This window comes from Sorex fumeus, unplaced genomic scaffold (assembly GCF_029834395.1).
Source record: "Sorex fumeus unplaced genomic scaffold, SorFum_2.1 ptg000003l, whole genome shotgun sequence".
Taxonomy (NCBI): Eukaryota; Metazoa; Chordata; class Mammalia; order Eulipotyphla; family Soricidae; genus Sorex; species Sorex fumeus.
The window spans coordinates 4,659,014-4,682,926 of NW_026606060.1; the positions used below are offsets into that span (position 1 = coordinate 4,659,014).

General features: G+C 64.0%; 1 protein-coding gene across 1 annotated transcript in view; it reads right to left on the reverse strand.

The window, feature by feature from the left end:
- The window catches only part of TTC7A (tetratricopeptide repeat domain 7A), a 77,806-nt gene that overhangs the window by 12,764 nt on the left and 41,129 nt on the right, over positions 1-23,913 (reverse strand). The window contains exons 11-16 of the mRNA XM_056116979.1: positions 20,102-20,206; positions 16,595-16,712; positions 14,517-14,574; positions 13,571-13,643; positions 11,785-11,945; positions 28-144 (exon numbers count right to left, since the gene is read on the reverse strand). Coding sequence (XP_055972954.1) covers positions 28-144; positions 11,785-11,945; positions 13,571-13,643; positions 14,517-14,574; positions 16,595-16,712; positions 20,102-20,206 — 632 coding nt within the window. The remainder of the gene's footprint in view (positions 1-27; positions 145-11,784; positions 11,946-13,570; positions 13,644-14,516; positions 14,575-16,594; positions 16,713-20,101; positions 20,207-23,913) is intronic.

Below are 23,913 nucleotides of genomic sequence, written 5' to 3' on the forward strand. Positions count from 1 at the left end.
GTGGGGGGGAGGGCAGCCCGCACTCACCCCATCTGGGAGAAGCTGTACAGGCTCTGCCAGAGCCGCAGCATCTGCCGGCAGGTCCCCAGCGCTTCCTCCGGGCCCTTGAGCACCTGCTCCAGCTTGACCTTGGTGAACATGAGGCTGCGGGCCAGACGGACGCGCGTCAGTGTGGGGGTCAGGACGAGCACACCGCGCGGGACCCTCCTGCCGCCACCACTGCCCAGACGCGGCCTGTTCCCCGGGGCATGCTCCTGGCACTCAGTGACTCAGTTTCCCCACCTGCTCTGCCCTGGGAGTGCGCCCACTGCTTCTCCTTGGGGGCCTCCACAGCACCAAGTGTGGTCACCTGGCTGGCCACAAGTCAGCAAAAAGCCTCCCGCTGGGCTGTGGCTCCAGCCCACCGTCCCCCAGAGGCGCGGGGCCGGTGTTTCAGGGAGGCAGAGTCACACGGCTGCCCCTGGCGCCAGGGAGCAGCCCAGGGCTCTCCACACTGTGCCCTGCCTGGTTGGACCCCCAGGTCCCAGGGTCCCACGGCACATCTCCCCCTAGTGGGAGTACAGTGCCCGAGAGCCGGGCTGGCCCTGCCCTGACTTCTGCGAGGCCGCCTCCTCCTCCTGGCGGCCAACGGCATTCCAGCGGCATGAGTGACCGGCCGGGAATTTCTCAGCCCAGCCACATCCTCTCTGGGATGGAGCGAAGGACCCAGAGCACCCTCCTGCCCTCTGGGTTGGCTCCGTCTTCCTCGCCGCCCCTGCCCCAAGGCTCCACGCTCTGCTTCACACCATCCCCCAGCTCCTAGCGAGAGTCCCCCGGGGGACGTCCATGGCCCCTGCATGCCAACCTTCCCTGCGTGGCCTCGGCCTAACCACCGACCCGTTTGGCAGGGGGCAGCAGGGACAACCCGTCCCTCTGGGCGCCTCTCAGTCGCCTCATCAGAGCAGAGGGCTTCTCCCTCAGTCTTGTCCGAGACGGAGACGGGCGGGCGGCCCAGACCCTCAAGGGACGGCAGCAGAGCCCGGGGCGTGTCCTGAGGCGGACAGGGGGCACTAGGTCCTTAGCAGAGGGCTGGGGCTGGAATGCCATTTGCAGTAGGATTCTGCCCTTCCCAAGGCCCCCTCTAGGGGCCGGAGAGAAGACAGGGGGCAGGGTGTTTGCCTGGCACGTGGCAGACCCAGGTTCCGTTCCTGGCACCCCGCCAGGAGTGATGCCCTGAGTGCAGAGCCAGGAGTCAGCCCTGAGCATCAGAAGGTGTGGCCCCCAAACCCAAATAAATAAATAAAAGAGCCGGGATTAACCCTTCCCCGGAAAGTCAGGACCGGGGTCCAGCCTGCATCCCTAGCCCGTGGCTAGACTGGCATCACATATGGTCCCTGGGGCACTGCCAGGGCTCACCCTTGAGCACAGAAGCAGGCGCAGCTCCTGAGCACTGCCAGGTGCGGCCACAAACCCCGAAATCAATGAAGAAAGTCTCCTACTGCCTTTTCAGTTTTCAGGGGCCGTATCCCGCTAGGGACTGGCGAGCCCTGGAGCCCTGGTACAAGCTCTCCGGCCTCCTGCCCACGACCTGGGGCACCTCCGTGCCATCCTCTGAGAAGCCCCAGGAAGGCCACGTCTGGCCTCCTGTGAGGGCTCAGGAGTCCCCGTGAGTCACGGCGCTACGCGTTCCGGAATCACGACTCCTCAGCATTCTGAGGATGCCCGAGAGGCAGCCACGGGTGGCAGTGCCCAGCCCTGATCTGGTGGTGTGTGGCCCCACCCCCAGCCAGCATAGGCTGAAGGCACCCTGGAACATGGAGGCCACTGTGCTGGGGCGGGAGGGGCTAGAGTTGCGGAGTCTGGAGCGCCCAGAGCACGGGAACCCAGAGTCCCACACCCAGCACGTGTCGACCCGAGGGACAATGGCAAGGCAACACGGCGATGAGGGGGGCATCACTGTCCCAAGAGGGAGACCCGAGAGGGTTCGACCTGATGTCAGAGTAACGAGTTCCCCCAAGAGTGCCCAGGGCTGAGTTGACTCCTGCGGTGGTGCTCGGTCCTCAAGCACAAGGCAGCGGGGCACACAGCAAGGCCAGGGAGGAGGTAGACAGGGCTGCCGGGAGCCCTTCTCGGAAGGCCTTTGTCTCTCCTGCAGGGGCGGAAGCGCAATCCCTCGGGCACGCAAGGCAGAGGGCGGGCGACAAGGGCAGGTTCGAGGCTCGGCCCACAGCGGGAGCCCCAGCTTTGCTCCCAGCACCACTGGGCGTCCTGAGCACAGGCCCACGAGTAAAAGAATGAGAAAGGGGGCCCGGGACACAGAGCAGAGGCTGAGGCACGAGCACAGAGCGGAGAGTAAGCCCCAGGCACTGCCAGGTGTGGCCCCACAAAACTGAACAAACGGACAGAGACGAGCCAGGAGAGACGGTGCTCCCGCCGCAGCTCTGCTCACTGCAGGAAAATCTTCTGGGAGGGCCGGCCAGACCCCGCGGGCACGTGCGTTTGGCAGCCCACGCTGACCCCCACTGCCCACCTCGGGGCCCAGCAGCCTGGGGGCCCAGCACACGGCCCCAGGGGCGGCTGGCCAGGCCGCTGAGTCTCTGGGATTAAGACTTGGAGCCGCTCCACCCAAGACAAACCCGTGTCCCTTCCACGGCTATAAAAAGGAAACATCTCTGGGCCAGTCGCCTCAGGACGAGTGAGTGTGAGCCTTTCAAAGCGGTTTCCCTTTCAAAGAATTATTTCGTAAATAAGGGATATTTTAAGAGTCTGACGCTGGCTTAGTGAACACTCTCCTAGGTCAGAGATCACGTCCTGGGTCAGAGGTCATGTCCTGGAGCAGAGGTCACCCCCTCTAGATCCCCACTCCTGGGGCCTCCACTTCTCCCCCGGGAAGGGTTGGGTGGGGGGGAGGGGGCGTCCACACTCCCATAGGACCCTGACAGCACTTCCCTGTGAGACTCAGCAGGGCAGCAAGCACTCGGGCCTGCCTTTGGCATCAGAGGTGGCATGAGCACACTTGCCATCTGGTGCCAAAGATGCTCCCCCCACCAAGTGCTCCCCGTCTTCTGGCTCTATCTGCCTTTTGTAATCCAGGGCTGCCCCGGTCACTCCCCCTACAGGGCCCGAGAGTGCAGGGGCAGGCACCTGGCAGGCACACACAGTCCCCTGAGCACCTGAATGTGGCCAAGCCCCTGCCACACCCCCCAGATAATAAAAAGAAAGGGCCGGAGCTATAGCAAGTGGGGAGAGAGTTTGCCTTGCACGTGGCTGACCTGGGTTCAATCCCCAGAATCCCATCTGGTCCCCTGAGCACTGCCAGGAGCAACTGCTGAGTGTAGAGCCAGGAGTAACCCCTGAGATTGCTGGGTGTGCCCCCCCCCCCAAAAAAAAAGAAAATGAAGAAAAGAAAGGTGATCCGCTGGTGCTGGGAGTGGTGGGCAGCAGCTGGGCCCCCCGCAGCCCCAAACTGAGCCATCAGGCCGGTGACGTGTCCCGGAAGAGCTGGGGTGAGTTCCGGGGTAGGCGCAGGGCAGCAGTGTGGGCGGGAGTCAGGTGGGAGAAGCTTCGGCCTGAACCCCCTTCTAACAAAGAGGTGCGGGGCCATCCTCGGGGCCCTCCCACGCCAGCTGCTCGGGGGCGTCTCTGCCAGGACATCACCAACCTCTGGACAAGAGGAGGAAGCTGAGTCAGCAGGACTGGCTGGGCCTGGAAAGCGGGGGGCGGGCATTTCTGGGACAGTCATGGGGGGTGCAAGGAGCCCCCCAGGCCCCTCCTCAGGTCACACCGGGCCGGCTGGGGGGTGGGGCGCATTATCTCCTTAAGGACAGTCATCAGGAACTCCAGCGCACAGCTGGGCCTGCTGCTCTTAATGCAGCTTCTGTGAAGCAGACACAACTGAGGGAACAAGCAGGTGACTCTGCGTCAGGACCACACCCGGGAAGCCCAGTCCTTGCGCAGGAGACCAGGGTCTCCACAGGCTGGGCACCCGCTGGGTGAGGGGCCGGTCAGTGGCCAGCTGCCCTGGAGGTCTCCCTTCTGCACACGCTGGGCTCTGCTGTGTCTGTGTGTGTCTGTGTGAGAGTGTGTCTGTATGAGAGTCTGTGTCCCTATGTGTGTGTATGAGAGAGTGTATATGTGTCTGTGTGTATGAGTATGTCTGTGTGTATGAGTGTGTGTCTGTGTATGAGTGTGTGTCTGTAAGTGTGTGTGTGTGTATGAGTGTCTCTGAGAGTGTGTGTGTCTGTGTGTGTGTACAAGAGTGTGTGTGTTTCTGTATGAATGTCTGTGTGTGTGTGTATGTGTGGCTCAGTCTGCACCTGTCCCCTGGCTATCGTTCGCCCTGTCGCAGGCAGGGCTTACCGCTCTGCTCCTCAATGGCTAAACCCGAAGAGTCCTACCCTGCGGGCCCAGACCGGCAGTGGCACATAGCAGGGTGAGGGGCTGAGGCCTGTCTGGACCCACACAAGGGACCATGTCTACTGTTCTGGAAGTCCTGGGCTCTGGCCTAGGGTCGTCCAGTCCCTCAGCTGGACACACACAGACACTCTGACACACTCACTCACACCTCCCCCCCACACACAAGGACACCCCCAGTTGGGCTGCCAGTCCTGCTCACTGGCCTTGAGGAATCAGTGAATGCTGCCTTTTCCCTGGTGGGCACAGGAGACGGGGGGGGGGGGGGGCAGGAGGGGGAGGAGAGCGGGTAGGGCCAGGGCGTTCGGAAGGGGCAGTGGTGGTCAGAAGGCCGAGACACCTGGTCTGGTTGTATACTAACTTGGTGGGGGTGGGCTGGAGGTCTGGAACCAGACTCGTGGCCTCATGGTAGGGCCAATGCCTGCATTTGACCAACAGGCGGGCCATGCGGACCCTAAGGAAGCCCCAGACCCAGCCAGTGGGTAAGGGGTGTGTGAGGAAGAGGAGGGAGCCGCCCCCCCCCCCCCTCGCCAGGACCAGTGGAGGCAGCGCTGCAGCCTAGGGGGGCCACAAGGGACCATGTCCTTCATCACTTCTAACATCTGCTTTTGGGCCACCTCTCAGAGTCCAGGGCTGACCCCTGGCTCTGTGCTCAGGGAACGGTATGGGGTGCCGGGATGGAACCTGGATCAGCTAGATGCAAGGTCGGCACCCGCCCTCCCCACGATGCTCTGAGGCCCACCCTCATCTCCTAAGGCTGTGCAGGTCATCACCTCAAGTTGCTAATTCAGGCTGAGGGGGGAGTTTGGGGACTTTGGTTCTGTTTGGGGGCCACACCGGTGATGCTCAGGGGATACTCCTGGCTCTGCCCTCAGGAATCACTCCTGGCAGTGCTCGGGGGACCATATGGGATGCCGGGGATGGAGCCTGGGTTGGCTGCATGAAAGGCAAGTGCCCTCCCCGCTGCACGCTCTCTCCAGCCCCCGATGTAGAAGTGGTCCAGGCCCACCTGTCAAGGCCACGGTGTGTATGAGCGTGTATGTGCGTGCGTGTTTGTGTGCGCATGTGCTGTAGTCTTCTCTTATGTGTGTACATGTGTGTATGCTGTAGTCTTTGCTGCAGGCTGGAGCCCAGCTCCCAGGGGTGTGTGTGTGTGTGTGTGTGTGTGTGTGTGTGTGTGTGTGTGTGTGTGTGTGTGCTGTAGCCTTCTCTTCTGCAGGCTGGAGCCCAGATCCTGCCATTCCCTTCCGTGAGACCCCCCCACAGCCTGTCCATCATGGTCAGGGGTCGAAGGAACTTGCAGAAAGCAGGTCCCCAGGGAGAACCCTGAGAAATGATGTCACTGGCCTCGGGTGTGACCCCGACGGGGTCCAGCACTGTCAGCTCTCCGCCCACTGGACACTTGGGGAACGTCGAAGTACTGGGAGCAAAGGGCCTGCCTGGTCCCTCCCGGGACACCTGTCTGTCCCCAGCACACTCGCAGCAGGAGGGAGCAGGACGCAGAGAGCAGGGACAGCGCCGGACATGTGCAAGCTGAGCAGGGGAGGGACTGCTGGCCTCGGGGTGGGAGCCGGGCCAGCCCTGTGCCCGCGTCCACCGCAGGGTCCCTGAGGTTCTCCTCAAGCCCTGTCCTCAGGGAGTGGGCTGAGACCGTTTAAGGAACACAGAATGATGGACAACGTTTACGTGACGCCTCCTACTGGTGTCTGAAGCCTTTTCATCTCCCCCAAGTCCCCCCCTAAGGAGGATGAACCGGGGGTCCAGAGAGGCACCCCAGAGCAGCTCCGACAGAGCCGCCCCCGCACAGCGAGCAGCCGGACCCCTGAGAACAGGAGCTGGACGCCTTGGACGCCTGCTGGCGAGGTGGAACTGGATTCCGCCAGGTCTGGCCCGCTCACACCTAGTTATCTCCCGTTTCCAAAACAGCGCAGGTTTCCTGGAGGAGCCCTGGGCCCCGCTTGTTTACCACAGCGAGCTGCAGCTTGTCGGGAGGGCCATATCGCGCCTGCCCTGGGCTCCCACAGGAGCTGGGCTCGGGAGGGACATGGCGCGGCAGGCGGCCGCCGGGCGGGCCCTAGCGGCCAGGCTGCTGACTGGAAGTCTCCCACCACCAGCCCAGGAATGCTGTTTGGTTGCCATGGCGACTGCGGGAGCGAACCTGACTCAAGCAGCAGGAATCTATTACCTAAACCGGAGCCCGGAGGGCACGGCGGCTCCTTGGCGGCTCCCCTTCGCCCTCCTCCTGCCTCTGAGCCAGGCCAGCGAGAAAGGACTGGCACCCGAGGGCACATTCCGCCCTGGGGCCGGCCAGCCAAGAACCCAGCCCAGCGAGGCCCCCCGCAGGCCGGGCCTGCTGCCCACTGGCCAGGCCAGTGTGGTCAGCACCTGTGTCCCAGGCTTATGGGAAGCCCGCAGGATGGCAGGAAGCCGCTCCGGTTCCTGCCGTCCCCGAGGGGCCCTTGGGTGCCGGTCCCGTCACGTTCCTGCCTGTTACACCCTGGGCTCCCGGGAAGGAAAGGTCATCCCGCAGCACGGAAATCCAGATCCGTTTTGCTTTTGCTTTCTAACCCCCGGATTCAGCTCCACGAAAGCCAAGACTGTTTCCCTCCCGCAGTCTTGGGGCTGGACGTCAGGGGGCTTTGGACCCCCTCCTGGATTCCCTCCGGGCCAGCCCAACTCTGCTTAAGGCTCTGCTGTCGCTGGTTTGCATCCCGGCTGGTCTGGCAAGAGCAGAGCAAGCAGACGGAGGGAGACTGGAGGGAGAGGGAGAGGGGGAGCAGGAGGCTGGAGGCACCGGGGAGTGACACCGGAGACCTCTGAGACCTCGCTGTGCCCACTGAGCTGTCCACCATGAGGGTGAGGAGGCAGGAAAGGGTCCCTCCCGTCCGCCAGTCTCGCCTCCCGGAGAGGTCAGCCTCCTGGAGGGCCCTGGGGAAGCCTCAGCCACTGGCCAGAGGGTGTGTGCATGTGTGTGTGTGCTGGTGAAAGGGGTGTGTGTGTGTGTCCTGGTGAGAGGGGTGTGTGTATACTGCTGCAGAGTGTGTGTGTGTATGCTGAGGATATGTGTGTGTACTGGTGAGAGGAGTGTGTGTGTGTGTATACTGGTAAAGAGTGTATTTACATGTGCACCAGAGAGAGGAGTGTGTGTGTGTACTGGTGAGAGGAGTGTGTGTGTATATGTGTATGTACTGATGAGAGGGGTGTGTCAGTGTGAGTGTCCTGGTGAGAGGGGTGTGTGTGTGTGTATATCCTGGTGAGAGGTATGTGTGACCTCTACCTAGGAGTCCCTGGGTACCCTGATAAGAATGTGAGTCGGGGGTGCTGAGCAGGGTGGCCGGGGCGGGGCAGTCCTGCTGGGTGCTGTGGTGACAACAGCTGGAGCCGAGCGTAGCTGGTTCCCTGCAAGGAGCAGCTGGAGGGCAGAAACACTGCCAAGGTGACACCTGCCAGTGATCCGGACCCATAACAGTCCCAGGGACGTCTCTGGCTCATCCAGGGTGGTGCCGGGGTTCCGCCGTTTGGGGACCGGTATCACTAGGTCGGGGTCGGCAATGTCGGCCCGTGAAGCCACGCAGGCAGCGGCTTTCCATCCCGCCTTGATCTCACACTAACTGCGTGGCTGCGTAGGAAGCTTAGGACAGAGTTTCTTTCTGTTTCATTTCAGGGTCACGCTGGTGATGTTCTGGGGTTACTCCTGGCTCGACACTCGGGAATCACTCCTGGTGGTGCTCGGGAGAGTAGATGGGACTGGGGATGGAACCTGGGTCAGCCACATGCAAAGGAAGTACGTGTCCTTCCTCTGAACTACTGCTCCAGCCCCGAGGGTGGAATTTCTTGGCCCTAAAGCAACGGGGAGGAGGGGAAACACTCCACCAGGGCTTGCACGCGTAAGGCCTGAGTATGACCTGCCACCGCATGGCCTGGGTGACAAACAAGGTTAAAATAGCCGGTCTGGTCAAGGAGGAGGGCTGCAAGGGCGAGCCCAGGCCTGACATCAGGTTCGAGTCAGTTCCATGCACTGCGGCCAGTGCGGTCCCGCACCCAAACAACCAAAGAGAAGCCGGATCCCGGGCTGGCCCCAGCCAGGAGCCCCTCCACACTTCCTGGCCCAGGTGGGAGGCAGACGCTGCCTTGTCTCGGCACTGAAGCGTGTGCAAGGGGCACCCCAGAGGGCCCCAGGGGGCAAGGGTGGGCGGGTCCTCACTGCCACTGCGTGGCCCGAGGCCATGGTCCAAACTCCCTGCAAGGGCCCAGGGGCAGAGCTCAGCAGAGCTCAGACCTCAGACCTGCTCTTGAGGGCCACAGGGGCCTGTTCCCACAGTGGGGCGGCCCTTGGAAGGCTCCACCCAGTGGAAATAGGCACAGCACATGCTCCGAGGGACAACGCAACCGCACACTGGCCTTCGGCACTCTGCCTGGGGCCCTGTGAGGGTCTGCGGCAGGCGCCCCCAACCCACGTGCACACAGACACGTGTTTAAAATGCAGAAATGCTGGGTGGGAGCGGCAGGCCAGCGGGGAGGGCGCTGACCCTGCACACAGCCAGCCGACCAGGGTTCGAGGCCCTGAGCTCCAGCAAGAGTGACCCTGAGAGCAAAGCCAGGAATAACCCCTGAGCACTGCTCCACCAAATCAACAAACAAAATGTGCCCATCCCGGCCAGGATGCCCCAGTGAGCGCTCAGGCCCCAGCATCCTGCAGTCAGCCGGGGGCCTTCCAGAGGCGCCTCCACAGCAAGTGGGCATTCCCCCGGGATGGCTCAGCACCCGGGGCCAGGGGGAGGCAAGGGGAAGGGGAAGGGGAGGCTGGGGAGAAGTCCCCTTCCTCTCCCAGCCCGTGCGCGCGCGCGTTTCTGTGTGTGTGCACGCGCGCACACGAGGGTGGTGGGGGCGGGGTGTCAGGTGCACCTCCGGAGTAAGCCTGGATGGGGGAGGGAGAACAGCTGTCCCCTCACAAGCCTGGCGTGCAGGTTCCAGCAGGCCATGCTCTGTGGGCTGCACAGTCAGACAGCAGGATTGGAGGGAGGGGCTCCCCGCACACAGTCAGTCCACAGGACTGGAGGGACGGGCTCCCCGCACACAGTCAGTCCACGGGACTGGAGGGACGGGCTCCCCACACACAGTCAGACAACAGGACTGGAGGGAGGGGCTCCCCGCACACAGTCAGTCCACAGGACTGGAGGGAGGGGCTCCCCGCACACAGTCAGTCCACAGGACGGGACGGACGGGCTCCCCGCACACAGTCAGTCCACGGGACTGGAGGGACGGGCTCCCCGCACACAGTCAGTCCACGGGACTGGAGGTACGGGCTCCCCGCACACAGTCAGTCCACAGGACTGGAGGGATGGGCTCCCCGCACACAGTCAGTCCACGGGACTGGAGGGATGAGCTCCCCTCACACAGTCAGACCGCAGGACTGGAGGGAGGGCTCCCCGCACACAGTCAGTCCACAGGACTGGAGGGAGGGGCTCCCCGCACACAGTCAGACAACAGGACTGGAGGGAGGGGCTCCCCGCACACAGTCAGTCCACAGGACGGGAGGGACGGGCTCCCCGCACACAGTCAGTCCACAGGACTGGAGGGAGGGGCTCCCCGCACACAGTCAGTCCACAGGACGGGAGGGACGGGCTCCCCGCACACAGTCAGTCCACGGGACTGGAGGGACGGGCTCCCCGCACACAGTCAGTCCACAGGACTGGAGGGACGGGCTCCCCGCACACAGTCAGTCCACGGGACTGGAGGGACGGGCTCCCCGCACACAGTCAGTCCACGGGACTGGAGGGATGAGCTCCCCTCACACAGTCAGACCGCAGGACTGGAGGGAGGGCTCCCCGCACACAGTCAGTCCACGGGACTGGAGGGAGGGGCTCCCCGCACACAGTCAGACAACAGGACTGGAGGGAGGGGCTCCCCGCACACAGTCAGTCCACAGGACTGGAGGGAGGGGCTCCCCGCACACAGTCAGTCCACGGGACGGGAGGGACGGGAGGGACAGGCTCCCCGCACACAGTCAGTCCATGGGACTGGAGGGACGGGCTCCCCGCACACAGTCAGTCCACGGGACTGGAGGGACGGGCTCCCCGCACACAGTTCACAGGACTGGAGGGACGGGCTCCTGCACACCGTCAGACCACGGGACTGGAGGGACAGACTCCTTGCACAGTCAGACTGCAGGACTGGAGGGATGGGCTCCTCGTACACAGTCAGACAACAGAGCAGGAGGGACAGGCTCCCCACGCACAGTCAGACCGCAGGACTGGAGGGCAGGTCCCTTCCCTGGCACTAACAAGGAGCAGGAGGGCCATGTGCCAAAGCTCTTCCTCCTCTGCCCACGGCTCCATTTTCATGGAAGATTTTACTTGCAAACAGGACTCGCTCATAACCCACCCCCTAGGCACACCTGAGCCAGCTGAGCCACACACAGACGTGCACAGAGGCAACTCCTGGGGGTGGGGGTTGCTTCCCGCAGTGCTGGGGAGCTCAGGGTGGGGCAAGCCAGCCCTCGGCATGCAAAGCAAGCACCCGGCCCCTTCTCTCCCCGGGCCGCACCCCGTGGTGCTTGGGCACAGATCACTCCCGTGGGGCTCGGGTGCTGGGGACGGAGCCTGGAGTGGCCACGGGCACGGCACACACTTCTGCCTGGGCTTACGGGGGCCACGTAACGCGAGCACGCAGCTCCACGGGACATGGGTCCTCCGGACGACTCTGCCTTACAGTGAGGATTCCAACCATCATCTCTCCCATGCAGAGCTGGGAACCACACCCAGACGCCCCCACACCCAGGCGCGCCGGCCCCACGTCTATGCAGGAAGGGCTGGTCTGGACTGGCCTGAGCACTGGGGGCCAAGTGAGCACTTGATCGATCTGCGGGTGTGCCAAGCCAGCCGGGGGCCTGGGAGGGTGGGGGCTACTGGGGGGGGGGGCGGGGCGGCAGCTGCTTCTTTCCTGGGCCCTCCCCAGCCTGGGGCACAGCACCCCCTGCTGTCTCACCCAGCTCTCTGCACACCTAAGCATGGGATGGGGTGTGGGGTGCTCAGGACCCCCCTTCCAGGGTCAGGCTCCAAGGCTGGCAAGCCCCTGAGGAGAAGCAGACTCCCAGGCTCCACCTCCACGGGTTTTGCCACTTCCAGCCCACCCTTCTGCCATGGGCATCTGAAGAGCTGGGCCGTGGGGGTCTGGAGGAAGAGGTCACTGCAGAAGGGGGGGCCGGAAGCTGAGGAAGAACACGCCCACCCCCATGCCCAAGGGCCTGGCACTGTGAGTTGCACCCTCAGCTGCCCACGCAGGGTACAGGGAGCCAGCCGGTGTCCCTGGGTGGGAGGGGCACTGCCCTTGCCCCTACACCTGTGGCACTCTCAGCTGCCCACCCACCCCACCCCACTCCCGTGCACTCACTTGAAGTTCTCAGGGTGCTGGGCGATGGCCATGTCGACGACGTCCAGGGCGTGCTGGTAGTGCTTCTGCGCAGACAGGAGCAGGGCCAGCAGGTGCAGGGCGTGCCCATCGTCCCTGCTCAGCTTCAGGGCCTCCTGCAGCTGCTCCATGGCGCAGGAGATCTGCGGGCGGGCGGGCGGCGGGTGGCGGGGGTGAGGGACAGGCACCCCCACACGCCAGAGCAGACGCTGAGCGCCTCCTGGGATCCCGGCAAGGGCCAGGAGGAGGGGGCGGCTGCGGGCAGGGGCGGCGGGGATGTGGGCACCGCGTGGGGCTACCCGGGTCCTGCTGGTCTTGGGGCTGGTTCCCATCCGACCAACATCTATCTATCTATCCAACGGGACCAGCACTGATTCATTTCCTTGCTGGCTTCTGGAACATTCTCAGTTGGTGCTGGCGGGCAGGGAGGCCTGGGCCATAGCTGGCAGTGCTTGGAGCTTCTGCCAGCTCTGTGCTCGGGAATCAATCCCAGCAGGGCTGGGGGGACCACCTGGGGTGCTGGGGCCTGACCCCGGGCTGGCCTCGGGCAAGGCTTTAGCCCCGTCTGAGCGCTGCTGCTAGAATGACCAGGGCACTCTGGACACAGCGGATGCTGAGCAACGCAGCACAAAGGGTCAGGCATGGATGCTGTGGCTACCCTGAACAAAAGGACCGGGGCCACTGCCTCCCGTCCCGGGGTGCCAGGTCAAAGGGCAAGGGCCCGGCTTGAGGAGACACTTTCCGGCTCCCTGTCAGCCCACCTGTGGTAACCACAGTCCAGGCGCCAGCCCCGAGACGACACACCCGCTTCCCCTGCAGCAGGGTCTCTGCTCACGGGGGTACAGGGACCCCCTGCACTGCAGAAACTGTCTGGGCACAATGCTCCAACCCCAGGCAAAGGATTCCCCTGGGCACAAGACACACCTGCAGCTCCTTTCTTACCTGGGACCCCCTTGCCCAAGGCTCTGCTCAGCAGCGCCCCAGTGCCAGCCCACCTGCTGCTCACCGGAGAGGGCCTGGCATTGCCTGTGGGGGACTGTGGGGGGGGGGGGGCAAGGGGAGGAGCAGTGGCAGGAGAAGGGGCAAGAGCAGGAGGAGGAGAGGAGCAGGAAGAGGAAGAGGAGGAGGAGATGGCCGAGGAGCAGGAGGAAGAGCAGGAGGAGGAGGAGGAAGAGGAAGAGGAAAAAGAGGAGGAAAAGATGGAGCAGGAGGAGGAGGATGACAATGGGTGACGGGCGGGGCAGGGCTCTGGTGGGGGGCGCGAGAAGAGGGGTCCCCATTCCCTCCAGCACCGGGCTGCTGACGCCAGGCCCTGTGGGAGGGAGCTGCACGGGGTCTCAGGGTCAGAACCGGGGCTGCGCCTGGTGTGGCTAGTCCCCAGGCCCAGCTGACAGCGTCCAGCCCAGAGAGCAGGGTCGCAGGAGGGTCCTGGCAAGGGCAGAGCGGGGGTCGGCTGGGCAGCTCAAGGGGCACAGCACGTGCAGTGCATAGGGCAGGGCCCCACCCTCGCCCCACACAGGCATGAAGGGGCAGGGCTGCCGGGGTCATGCTGGCCGGGCTGAGGACACGGGGACCCTCGGGGGACCAGGGTGCGTCTCCACAGAAACAGCTGCCTCTGCTCCCCCGTGCCGGCGAGCTCAGGTCCCTCGGGCTCGCTGGCAGGCGCCTGGAGGTGGGAATGTCCTGGGGCCTCGCCCAGGACAGAAACAGGCTCAGGGAGGCCACACAGGCGGGAGGGCAGCAGGCCCAGGGCCGGAGAGTGACCCACCTGGCGGACGAGGGCCAGCTGCAGAGAGACGTAGAGGGCGATCTGGGGGTCGCCGGGTGCCAACTGCTGGGCCCTGTGTAAGAGGAGGACAGGCAGTCACCAGCGGGCAGGCGGCCAGCCGCGGCCCGCAGGAATGAGAGATGCCCTTTGCAGCCGGGTCCTGAGGGTAGAACACTGGGGTCCAGGTGGCCCTCGGGGGCTGGATGCCTCCCTGGGCCAGACAGAGAGCCGGCTAGGAAGGGCGATGCCCCCGGGGCAGCGCTCATACCGGTGCTCAGAGGGAGCAAGCCTCACCCAGAGCTGCAGGGGACAAGGGCCTGGGCACAGCGCCATGGGGAGTCCCTGCAGTCAGAAGGCTCAGAGGGGCCAGGAGGGGCCAATGGAGAGGAGCAGCACACAGTCCGGCCTGCCCGCGCCACCCTGCAGCTCCCGGGCTGTTCTCGTGACAGGGATGGACTTTAACTCCCTTTTTTTTTTGGGGGGGGGGGCGGTCACACTCATGCACAGGGGTTACTCCTGGCTCTGCACTCAGGAATTACTCCTGGTGGTGCTCGGGGGACCATATGGGATACTGGGAATCAAACTTGGGTTGGCTGTTTAACTCCCATTTAATGTTGGGGATACCCAGGCGTTCAGACTGGCAGTGCTCAGGGGGCATCCGCGGAGGTTGCTGGCCGAGCAGGGGGAGCCTCACTGCAGGGCCAGCACCACCCCGCACTCTTCCTGGTCTACCTCAGAGCCCCAAGCCCCAGGAGTCTGGGGGCGGAGGGTCCTGGCAAGAGCAGAGCAGAGCAGTCTCTGGCTGGCTATCCTGACCCCAGAAGCCGCTCCCAGCTTCCTGGGGGCCCCGAGGGCCTCGGTTCCCTGGCCTGTGGATGGGCCGGTCACTTGCACCCACACCGAGGGTCAGGAGAGGAAGTGCATGGGCGTGCCCCCCACCCCTCACCTTTCCAGCATCTGCAGCGCCTTCCGGTGCAAGCTGTCCTGCTTGGACTTCAGCGTCGCTGGGGGACAGGACAGAGACAGGGCTGAGGCGCTGCTGGCCCGACACATCCCTCCCAGGGCTTCCTCCTGGCTCTGTGCTCAGGGTCACTCAGGTGTGGTGCCCGGGGTCAAACCCGGGTCAGCTGGAGTGAGAGCCAGCAGCTCCAACCCACTGTCCTATTGCCCTTGTCCCGGCAGGTCCTTAAAAGTCAGCAGAACTGGCCAACCTCTGTGCCCCTTTGACTATTGTGATCACGAAAGTGGCAATGCAGTGGCAAGGAGTCCACCAATGATGGGGAGTGATGGTCCCATCACGTGGGGCCAGAGAGAGAAGCAGTCCCCGGGAGAGGGCTCACGCCTCACCTGGCAGAAGTGACTCCCTTCCCTTGTTTTGGGGGCCACCCCTAGCTGTGCGCAGGGCTCACTCCTGGCGGCGCTTGGGGGAGCACGTGTGTTGCCAGCGATGAAACGTGGGTGAGCCACATGCCAGGCCAGCACCCCTCCCCCCACCACCACCGGACTCTCTCTCCTGCCCCTTCTCTTTCTCTCTGTTGCTGTGATGACCACTGGTGACACCCTGTCTGTGGGGCTCCCTGGGCGCCACAGACTTTGTGTATTTATTTGCGCACACCCCCGAGATGCAGCGTGTGCTGGCCCAGGCAGCAGAGTTGAGGGACACGCTCGTGGCGAGCAGGTGGCACCATGGGCCAACACCACGGCTTCCGGCCTGCAAAAAAGCCCTGCCGCCTCCGTGATACCCCAGGGCCCTGCAGAGCAGCTGGCTCGTGCCTAACAGACTGCCTGAGGAACTCTTGGGAACTGGCTGAAGGTATCCCACTCCAACCAAACCAGCTCCCGTCTCGGCAGGCACAGCCACCGTGCAGGTCGTCAAGCGGGCGCTGGAAGGCACCACTGCCCGCAGAATCCCCTGAAAGCAAAGCCTTTTCCGCAAAGCCTCACGGAGGGAAGCGTTAGGCTGGCCGAGCCCAGTTCAGACCAGACAAAGTGCTGCGCTGGGTTTGGGCGAGGCCTGGCCCACTGCGTGGACAGAGGCGGCCCTGTGCACAGATGCCAGGCGGAGGGAGGACGTGTGTGGACCCCCCACCCCAACCTCAGCCAAGCGCAAGTACTGATGAAAAACACCTACTGCGCGCCTGACCCAGGCCGATTGAAGGGGATTCAGAACTTGTTTCTGGGGCCTGGGAGATGGTGCCGTGGCTGAAAGCGCTGTCCAGCCAGGCTCAGGCTCCAGCAGCCTGCTGTGTCCAGGGGACCCTAACAGCGCCACCATCGGGGTCCCAGATCCCTTTGGGACAGGCGCCTGGGAAATGCCTCAGAGGCTTAGCCCGTGCCCAGGGTAAGCACATGGTCCAGTGTGTTTGAGCACATGTGTGTATACATGTGTATGTATGTGTATGTGCGTATCAGTGTTCACATGTCTATACGTGTACACCTCTGTGGGGCGTCTGTGTGCAAATGTGCAGGTTGTTTGTGCTGTGCGCATGTGTGAATGCTGTGTGCACATATGTACGTGTGTCTTGTGGGTGTGTGTCCGTGCGTCCACACGTGCATGCCTGCAGGGTATGTGTTCACATGTGTACATGTGTGGTTGTGCAGCTGTGTTCACAGGTGTATATATGTGTGCCTTGCAGGGTGCATACGCATGCCCATGGGGATGTGTGTTCACATGTGTCTGTGCAAGATGTGTGTGTTCCCATGTGTCTTGAGGGGTGCACGTGTTCGTGTCTGTGCAGGGTGTGTGTGCTCACGTGTCTGTGTGGGGTGTGTGTGTTAGCATATCTGTGTGGGTGCATGTGTTCACATGTCTGTGTCGGGTATACGTGTTCACATATGTCTTTCCAGGGTGCATGTGTTCACGTGTTCACGTGTGTGTTCACGTGCGTGCAGGGTCCGCATGTTCATGTGTGTGTGGGGGGTACGCGTGTTCACAAGTCCGTGCGGGGTGTGTGTTCCATCATGTGTCTGCAGGTGCGTGTGCGTGCGTGTGTGTGTGTCCCGGGACGCGGGCCTGGCACTCACCATCGCTGGCCTGCAGGCTGTAGGTGAGGCCGAGCGCCAGGTAGGCCTTGGGAAGAAACTCCCCGGCTTCCTCCCCGAGGTCGATCACCACCGAGGCAAAGTGCTCCGCCTCCTCCAGCTACACAGGGAGAGACAAAGGTCAGCGGATGGCGCAGATGGCCCCGGGGCCGGCCCGGCCTGCTCGGAGCTGCCAACCCTCGCAGGTGGGCAGCAGACCAGAGAGGCCGAGTGACTCTCCCAGACACACAGCCAGCAAGGGGACGCTCCCCCTGCTCCATGGGCACGGACTGTGGGACTGTGGAGCTGGCCGGCAGTGCCACCTCCCTTTCTGTGGTCTGTGGGTCTGAGGGGGCTCCCGGGGGCTGCAGTGCTCCGGGGAAGGGCCCGAGGCTGCTTCTGTCTCGGGAACAGGAGGAGGTGCCCCAGCTGGACAGCGACCCAGTGGCTCAGGCCACACGGACACAGGAGGAGGACACTGGGGCCTCCGAGAGACCACGTCGCTCTTACCCAGCCCAGAAGTGTCACCGGCCCGCACGCCTGGCCCTGCAAGCCCGGTCGCCGAGAACCAGCGTCCCTGCGCAGACCCGAGGGGTCATCTGTGGGGCCTGTCCCAGCAGAGGCCACTGTCCAGCCGGCTGCAAAGCCAGCAGGCATCTGGTGCCTGGGATAGCGCCAGCCCTGCCCGTTCCCAGCTGCTGAGGCCCAGTGGCAGGCGGGACAGAGCCTCATACCCAGGGGCGCGGGGGCTGCCTGGTCAGCGTGGCCACTCGCCGTGGGGCTCACACACTGTGGAGGCTCGGGCAGGAAAGAGACGGGAGGAGCAGGAAGCCGCCGAGGCCCAGAAGGGGACACGCTCCAGAGCTGAAGGCTCAGGGAGGCGGGGAGGGCCCGGCGGCAGGGGCGTCCTGCAGTGCGGCCTGAGGCACTTCGCGACAGGCACTTCTGGTTTCTGGAGCCAGCACATCCCTGCTGCCCCCTCGGGCACCGTGGCGCCATGGCCAGGCAGGGAGTGCTGCCCTCCCTTCCCCCTCCCTTCAGCCCCTGCCCGACTGCCCACGGGGCCTCAGAGCTGAGGTCCAGCCGCAGAAGCCCCTCCTTCCTGGGATCTATTTTCCATCCCAGGGGCCCACAGACCGCTCGCCAGAGACCAACGCACGACCTCACACCCACTACTGAGCCACCCCCGGGCCTGCGGCAGGCCGCCGGGCTCTCTGCCAAGTGCTCACAGGGGCACGCCTCCTCTGGGGGCACAACCAGCTCTGAGGTCCGGGTCCCAGGTCCCCATGAGGCGCTGAGGGTGAGTGAACTGCTCCTCCCCAGCCCAACAGCCAGCAGTGGGGGTCCGGGGACTTGAAGGGGTGAGTGGGCCCAGCTTCCCCTCCTCTGCCCCCCACCTGCCTCCGACCCTGGCTGCACACATGTGCCACCATGTTAAGAGCCTCCCGGAAGAGCCTGCCCATTCTTAGGGGTCTCACAGAAGCCCACTCAGAAGGGATTTTACACAATGCCGTTTACAGGGATGCAAAACCATCTTTCTGGGGGGGAGGGGGGGTTGCCACACCCGGCGGTGCTCAGGGCTTACTCCAGGAGTGCTTGGGGGACCCTATGGGTGTCAGGGATGGAACCCGGGTGGGCCGTGTGCAAGGTACGGCCCTGGGGTGTGAAACAACGAACCCTCCCTCTGTTCCTGTCCCAAACCACCAGCTGGGGACCTGCACAGCCGCCGCTGCCGGCCGGGCTCGCTGGTGCCACAGGACTCGGGGATGCAACCAGGCCCCCTGGTCCCCCACCCTCCTCAGGCCTCTGTAGCTGCCATGAAGTCCATGTCGGGTCCCCTCCCCGAGCCCGGACCCACAGGCTCTCTCTGCTCCTGCGGCTCAATGGGGCACGGGCTGGGGGCTGACATGAGCCAGGAGACGGGGTGACAGATGCCTTTGGGGCTCCATGTGCCCCCAGCTTGCCCCCATATGCCTGCTGGAGTCAGGCCCGTCCATCCTGAGAAGAGTGTGGTCTACCCACTGTGGGGAGCAGACGCCCAGCCGCCCGCCCTGCTCGGTGGACCCCACTGGGTGCCAGGCTCTTCCGAGGGCACAGGAGACAAGCCTGGAGACGGGACCATGTCTGGACTCATGTGTGGGCCGGGTCTGGGCACCTTGGGGCGGGGGGTGGCCGCTGCAGGCAGGGCAGACAGGACAAGGGCCCCGCCAGGTGGGAAGGGGGTGTCACTGGGGTGGGGGGTGGGCTGCGGAGTCTGCGCCTGCCTGCCGTCGACGGAAGCTCTCGCCCCCAGACCCAAAGGTGCTCCCTCGAGGGGGGTGAAAGGGTCACCTGCCCCCACCCTGTCTAACCACAAGGCTTCACGCTCAAGTTTCCTTCTGGCCTTTTCTATTTATGTTGTCATTGATTACTTTGCTCTGAACTCATCTGATTTCAATTTGGACTGATTTGATCCTAATTTTATTACCATGTAATCTGAATGCACATAATTACTGTAATTATGCTGCAGAGGGAGACAGCGGTGGGGAGGCCTAAATTTAGGGCTTCCTGGCAAAGCGGCTGCCGGCGGGGGGCACCCACGGCCCCCTCGGGGCTGGCACAGACCCACCCCAGGGACGCGGGTACCGGGGCTGCCTGCTGATGAGGGCCTGGGGGGCCCTCCCCGCCCCCCGCCCCCCTGCGCGGCGCCCTCCGGCTCACAGCCCCCAGCCCCAGTCTCCGACCCCTGCAGGCCCCCACGGGTGCCCCGTGCTGGGGGCTGTCTCCCCTGCTGCACCTAGACTCTGCAGGACACCCGCACCAACACCGTGAGCCGCGAGTGGGGACTCGGCTCCGTGGGGCCAGGCAAGGTGGGGGCACGTGGAAACCCCGATCCTGGGCCTTCAGTCCCACCCCCCCCCATGCAGCTCCCTGGTCCCCCGCCCCCCATGATGTCGGGTGGGAGGGAGACTCCCGAAAGCTTCCACGCGGGCTAAGTGCTGACGCCCCCAAAGTGAGGGCTGCTCTCCAGAGGCCCAGGGGAGGGCCAGCGGCGAGCCCCCGAGAGAACGGGGTGGGCCGTGTAGGGGCGCCCCTCTGAGGGTGCGGGGGAGGGGGGAGCCAGTGCTTTAGGCCTGAGGCTCCCCATCCGGAGAGCTGGGGGTGGTGAGGAAGAGGCCCGGCAGGCCCTGCCCTGAGACCCCCGCTGGCCTGGAGCAGCAGCCCAGGAACATGGAGGACATGGGGGCACTAAGTCAGGGCCCCACCTGGGCTGTCACCATGCCCGGCCACCTGGCCACCGTCTCGAGGGGGTTCTCTCCCCAAGCAGCTCTCCCGCGGGGACCCCCTCCTGGAGGCACCAGGCAAGGTCTCGGCTATCTCTGAGTCCTCGGGCTGCGTGGGGGGGGGGGGGGGAAGGGAGGGAGGGGGAGCAGCGGGAGGGGGGAGGGGTCGCCTGACTCTGGGCCCCGCGCCTGACACCCGGAGACACACCACTCTGGGGGGCTGCACCCGCCACGTCCTGAGACTCACCCAGTGCAGCGAGCGGATGCAGACCTTGGCGGCCATCAGCGGGACGGTGGGGTCCGAGGGGTGCAGCTTCATGCACTCCCGCAGCAGCGACACGGCGTAGGCCGACTGCGGAAGGAAGAGCAGTGGCTGAGGCAGCCGGGCCTCCCCCCTGCCTGAGGACAGGGCCCTGGCCAGTGGCCGGAGCTGCCACGACAAGGACCCCGTTTTCAAAGACGACGAGGGCGACCGACTTTGCATTTCACTTGTCGCCAAGGGTCGGGGTCACGCCCAGCGGTGCTCAGGGGTCACCCTGGCCTCTGCCCAGAGGCTGGTCCCCAGCAGGGCCTGGGGGGACCTATGTCATGCCAGGGATGGAACCTGGGTGGGCGAATCGCTAGGCAAACGCACCACCCCAGTCCTGCCCCCGCCCCCACGGGCAACCAGAGGTAGAGGGGGTTTCTCACAAGCGCCTCAACAATTCTGCTCAGAAGCAACAAGACACGGCCAACGCCGCTGGGGACCAGGGGGCGGGGGTGCAGAGGCTGGCCAGGGCAGGCACAGAAGCCACGCTGGGGGCGGGAGCGGGTTCTGAGGCCAGAGCCCAGCTCTGCGTGCAGGAGACCTCGGCTGGACTCACTGCAGGCCCCTGGGCTCTACTGGAGGCACCCAGGCGTGGGCCGCGAGCAGCCTCTGAACGGGAAGCATCGCAGCAGCCGAGCCTGCTGGCTAGAGACCCCTGGGACAGGACCCCGCCCCCCTCCCCACCCTGCTCCCCACAGCAGAGAGAAGGCCCTGCAGGGCAGCCCGGAGAGCCGGGCTGACAAGACGCAGACTCAGAAGCCAGGGAACAGCCCCCAAGTCTTACCTGAAACCTGCCACGCCCCGGTGTCCCCCAAGAGGCAAAGGTGGGTGGCGCCACCCCCTCAAGAGTGACATGCAGAGGCCAGAGTGCCCACCTGGGGGGCAGTCCCTGGGCTGCGGCTGTGCCTGGCCAGCACAAGGTCCCAGGTTGGATCCCTGAAACAGCACGGCCTACTGACCAATGCCAGATGCAGCTGAGTGGCCCCTGGCACCACACACCTGTGTGCGTTTGTGTATGTCTCTATATGTGTCTCTGAGTTTGTATCTGTGTTTGTGTATCCGTTTGTGCTTCTCTCTGTGTCTGTGTTTGTCTATCTGTGCATGTCTGTGCATGTGTATCTGTGTCTGTGTGTCTCTGTGCATGTGTATGTGAATGTATATCTGTGTCTGTGTGTATCTGTGTCTATATATGTCTCTGTGTGGGTCTGTGTTTGTGTGTCTGTGTATTTCTGTGTGTGCGTCTGTGTGTCTGTGTTTGTGTATCTGTATATGTGTCTGTGTGTGTCTGCGTTTGTGTCTATGTGTGTGTGTCTGAGCATGCTTGTATCTGTGTGTCTGTGCAAGTGTATCTGTGTCTTTGTGTATCTGCGTGTGTCGGCGAGTGTGCGTGTATGTCAATAGATACACAGATACACAAACACAGATACAGACTCATATGCATACACACATGCACAGAGACGCAGGACTGGAGCCATCTGAATCCTGTGCATGTGTGTGTCTGTGAAAGTGTATCTATGTCTGTGTGTCTCTGTGCATGTGTGTGTGTGTCTATGCATGTGTGTCTGTGTCTGTATGTGTCTGTGCATGTGTATGTGTGTCTGTGTGTGTCTGTCCGTGTGTCTGTGTGTCTCCTCTCTAACTGGAGGCCGAGCTGGGCAGGGTGAGTTCGGGGACAGCCGGCTCTTCCTCCAGCCTGGACTCAGGGCCCGGGGGCTTCTGAGGGAGGTCCTCCTGCATCTTCTCCAGCTGGGCCGCTCTGCACGTGCTCCCGGGCAGAGCTGCGCATGTCAAGCCCACTGCCGCGCTGAAGGCGAGGAGAGCACGGCTCCCATGGCTGGTCCCCCACACAGCCCCACCCACGACGATATTCACACACTGGCACACACATGTGCACACACAGACACGAGCATGCACACGTGATGCACACGCACACGTGCGCTCACATGCCTACACATGCAAACACATTCACAGACACGTGCACACTGATGCATGACAACACCAGAAAAACGCACACACGTACACACATGCGCGCGCGCACACGCACGCACACACATGCGGGACTGGAGCCATCTGAATCCAGAGTTTCCCCAGAACACTCAGCGGGAAGCCCGCACAGCACACACGCACACGCACACACACACACACACACACACACACACACACACAGAGCCTGCACGCCAGGGAAGTGGCGGTGTGGCCAGCGTGCCCATCCCACGTGCTGCCCCCAGGTCGCGCCACCCCTGCACGGCCTGTCTGTACCCCGGAGCCCCCTGTCCGCAGCAGCTCCGAGCTGTCCTCTGCCCGCAATGCCACCTTCCAGGCCTGGGCAGCTGTGCAGCCAGAGGACAGAGGCGGACGCACAGGAGTGCCGGGAGGAGCTGGACACCACGCCAGCGAGGCCCAGGGGCCCCAGCAGGAGTGCGCCCCCACCCCGCAGCCCGAATCCAGCTTCTCCAGCCCTGACCCCAGGACCTGCCCGGCCTCCAATGCGGCTATTTAAGGAGCCGCCAGGGACCCGCGGCAGAGCAGAGAGGCTGCCCCCTTTTTTGGGGCTGGTTTCTTAGCAACGCAGCCGAGGCGGCGACCGCCAAGGAGACCCAGAGAGAACGACCTGGATCGGGCGCCAGGGAGGCTCCTACCTGCAGGTGGAACGTCCACACACAGCTCAGAGCCTCAAGGCCGTCCTCCGGCACCGGCCACTCTCAAGGGCTGCCCAGGGTACAGGCGGGCAGGGAGGGGTGTGGTGTGAGGGTGTGTGTGTGTGCATGTGTCTTGTGCATGTGTGTGCGTGTGTGTTTCTAGAACCATCTCCTGCTGTTCTGAATGCAGAATGGGGACAGCCCGGTGACCCCCACAAGGAACTCGCCCCAACTCCTGAGTGACCCCTGGAGGAGCCCTGGGTGCCCCTCAGCGAGGAAAATGCTGCCAAGGGCTGAACTCAGTCTTCGTGGGCCCCACCCTGCGCACCCATCCCTCACGGGAGAAGGGTCTGCCCCATGCCCCTCCTCAGGGCTTGTTTGGACGGGCTGCAGAGCGTGAACCCCTAGCTGGACCCATCCCTGGGATACTTCCTGTCTCCTGGAGGCAGAGAGGCTGGACGGTTGCAAAGCCGGGCCAGGGCCGAGGCCAGTGCAGCTCCGCCCGAGCACCCCAACAGACTCCTGAGTGTAGAGCCGGGTGCCACGGTGTGGGGGCCGCCCTTCCCCCAACTGTGCCTACCTTTTAGAGCTGGAGCAACAGTACAGTAAAGCTTTGGCGTTTGGTGCAGCCAAACCGGGTTCGGTCCCTGGCTCCATAAATGTTCCCCGGAACAATGCCAGGAGTGATCTCTGGGTGCAGAGCCAGGAGGAACCCCTGAGCATCACCAGGCGTGGCCCCCAACAAACCAGAGAAAGAGCTGCTCCCTCAGGCTCCATGGAGACCCCCCTGCCCTGCCCCCCCAACCCCCCTCACTCCTCCCCCCTCCTCCTCTACTTCCCTGAAGCCCACACAGGCACTCCCTGGCTGCCTGGCCGGCCCCGCCTCCCTGCGCTCCCCCCACACCCCAGCCGCAACGGGACCCACTGCCAGGACACATGTGGGGGCTTGGGGGGGCTCCGGGAGGCGGCTCAGCGAGAGCCGGGAGGCGAGAGGGACAGAGATGGCCCCTCGCCAGGTCACTGCGGCAGCCCTGTGGAGCGGGCAGGGTGCTCCATGCCAGGCAAGACGGCCAAGTGGCGCAGATGGACGGCCGTGGGGGGGCGCGGGATCCC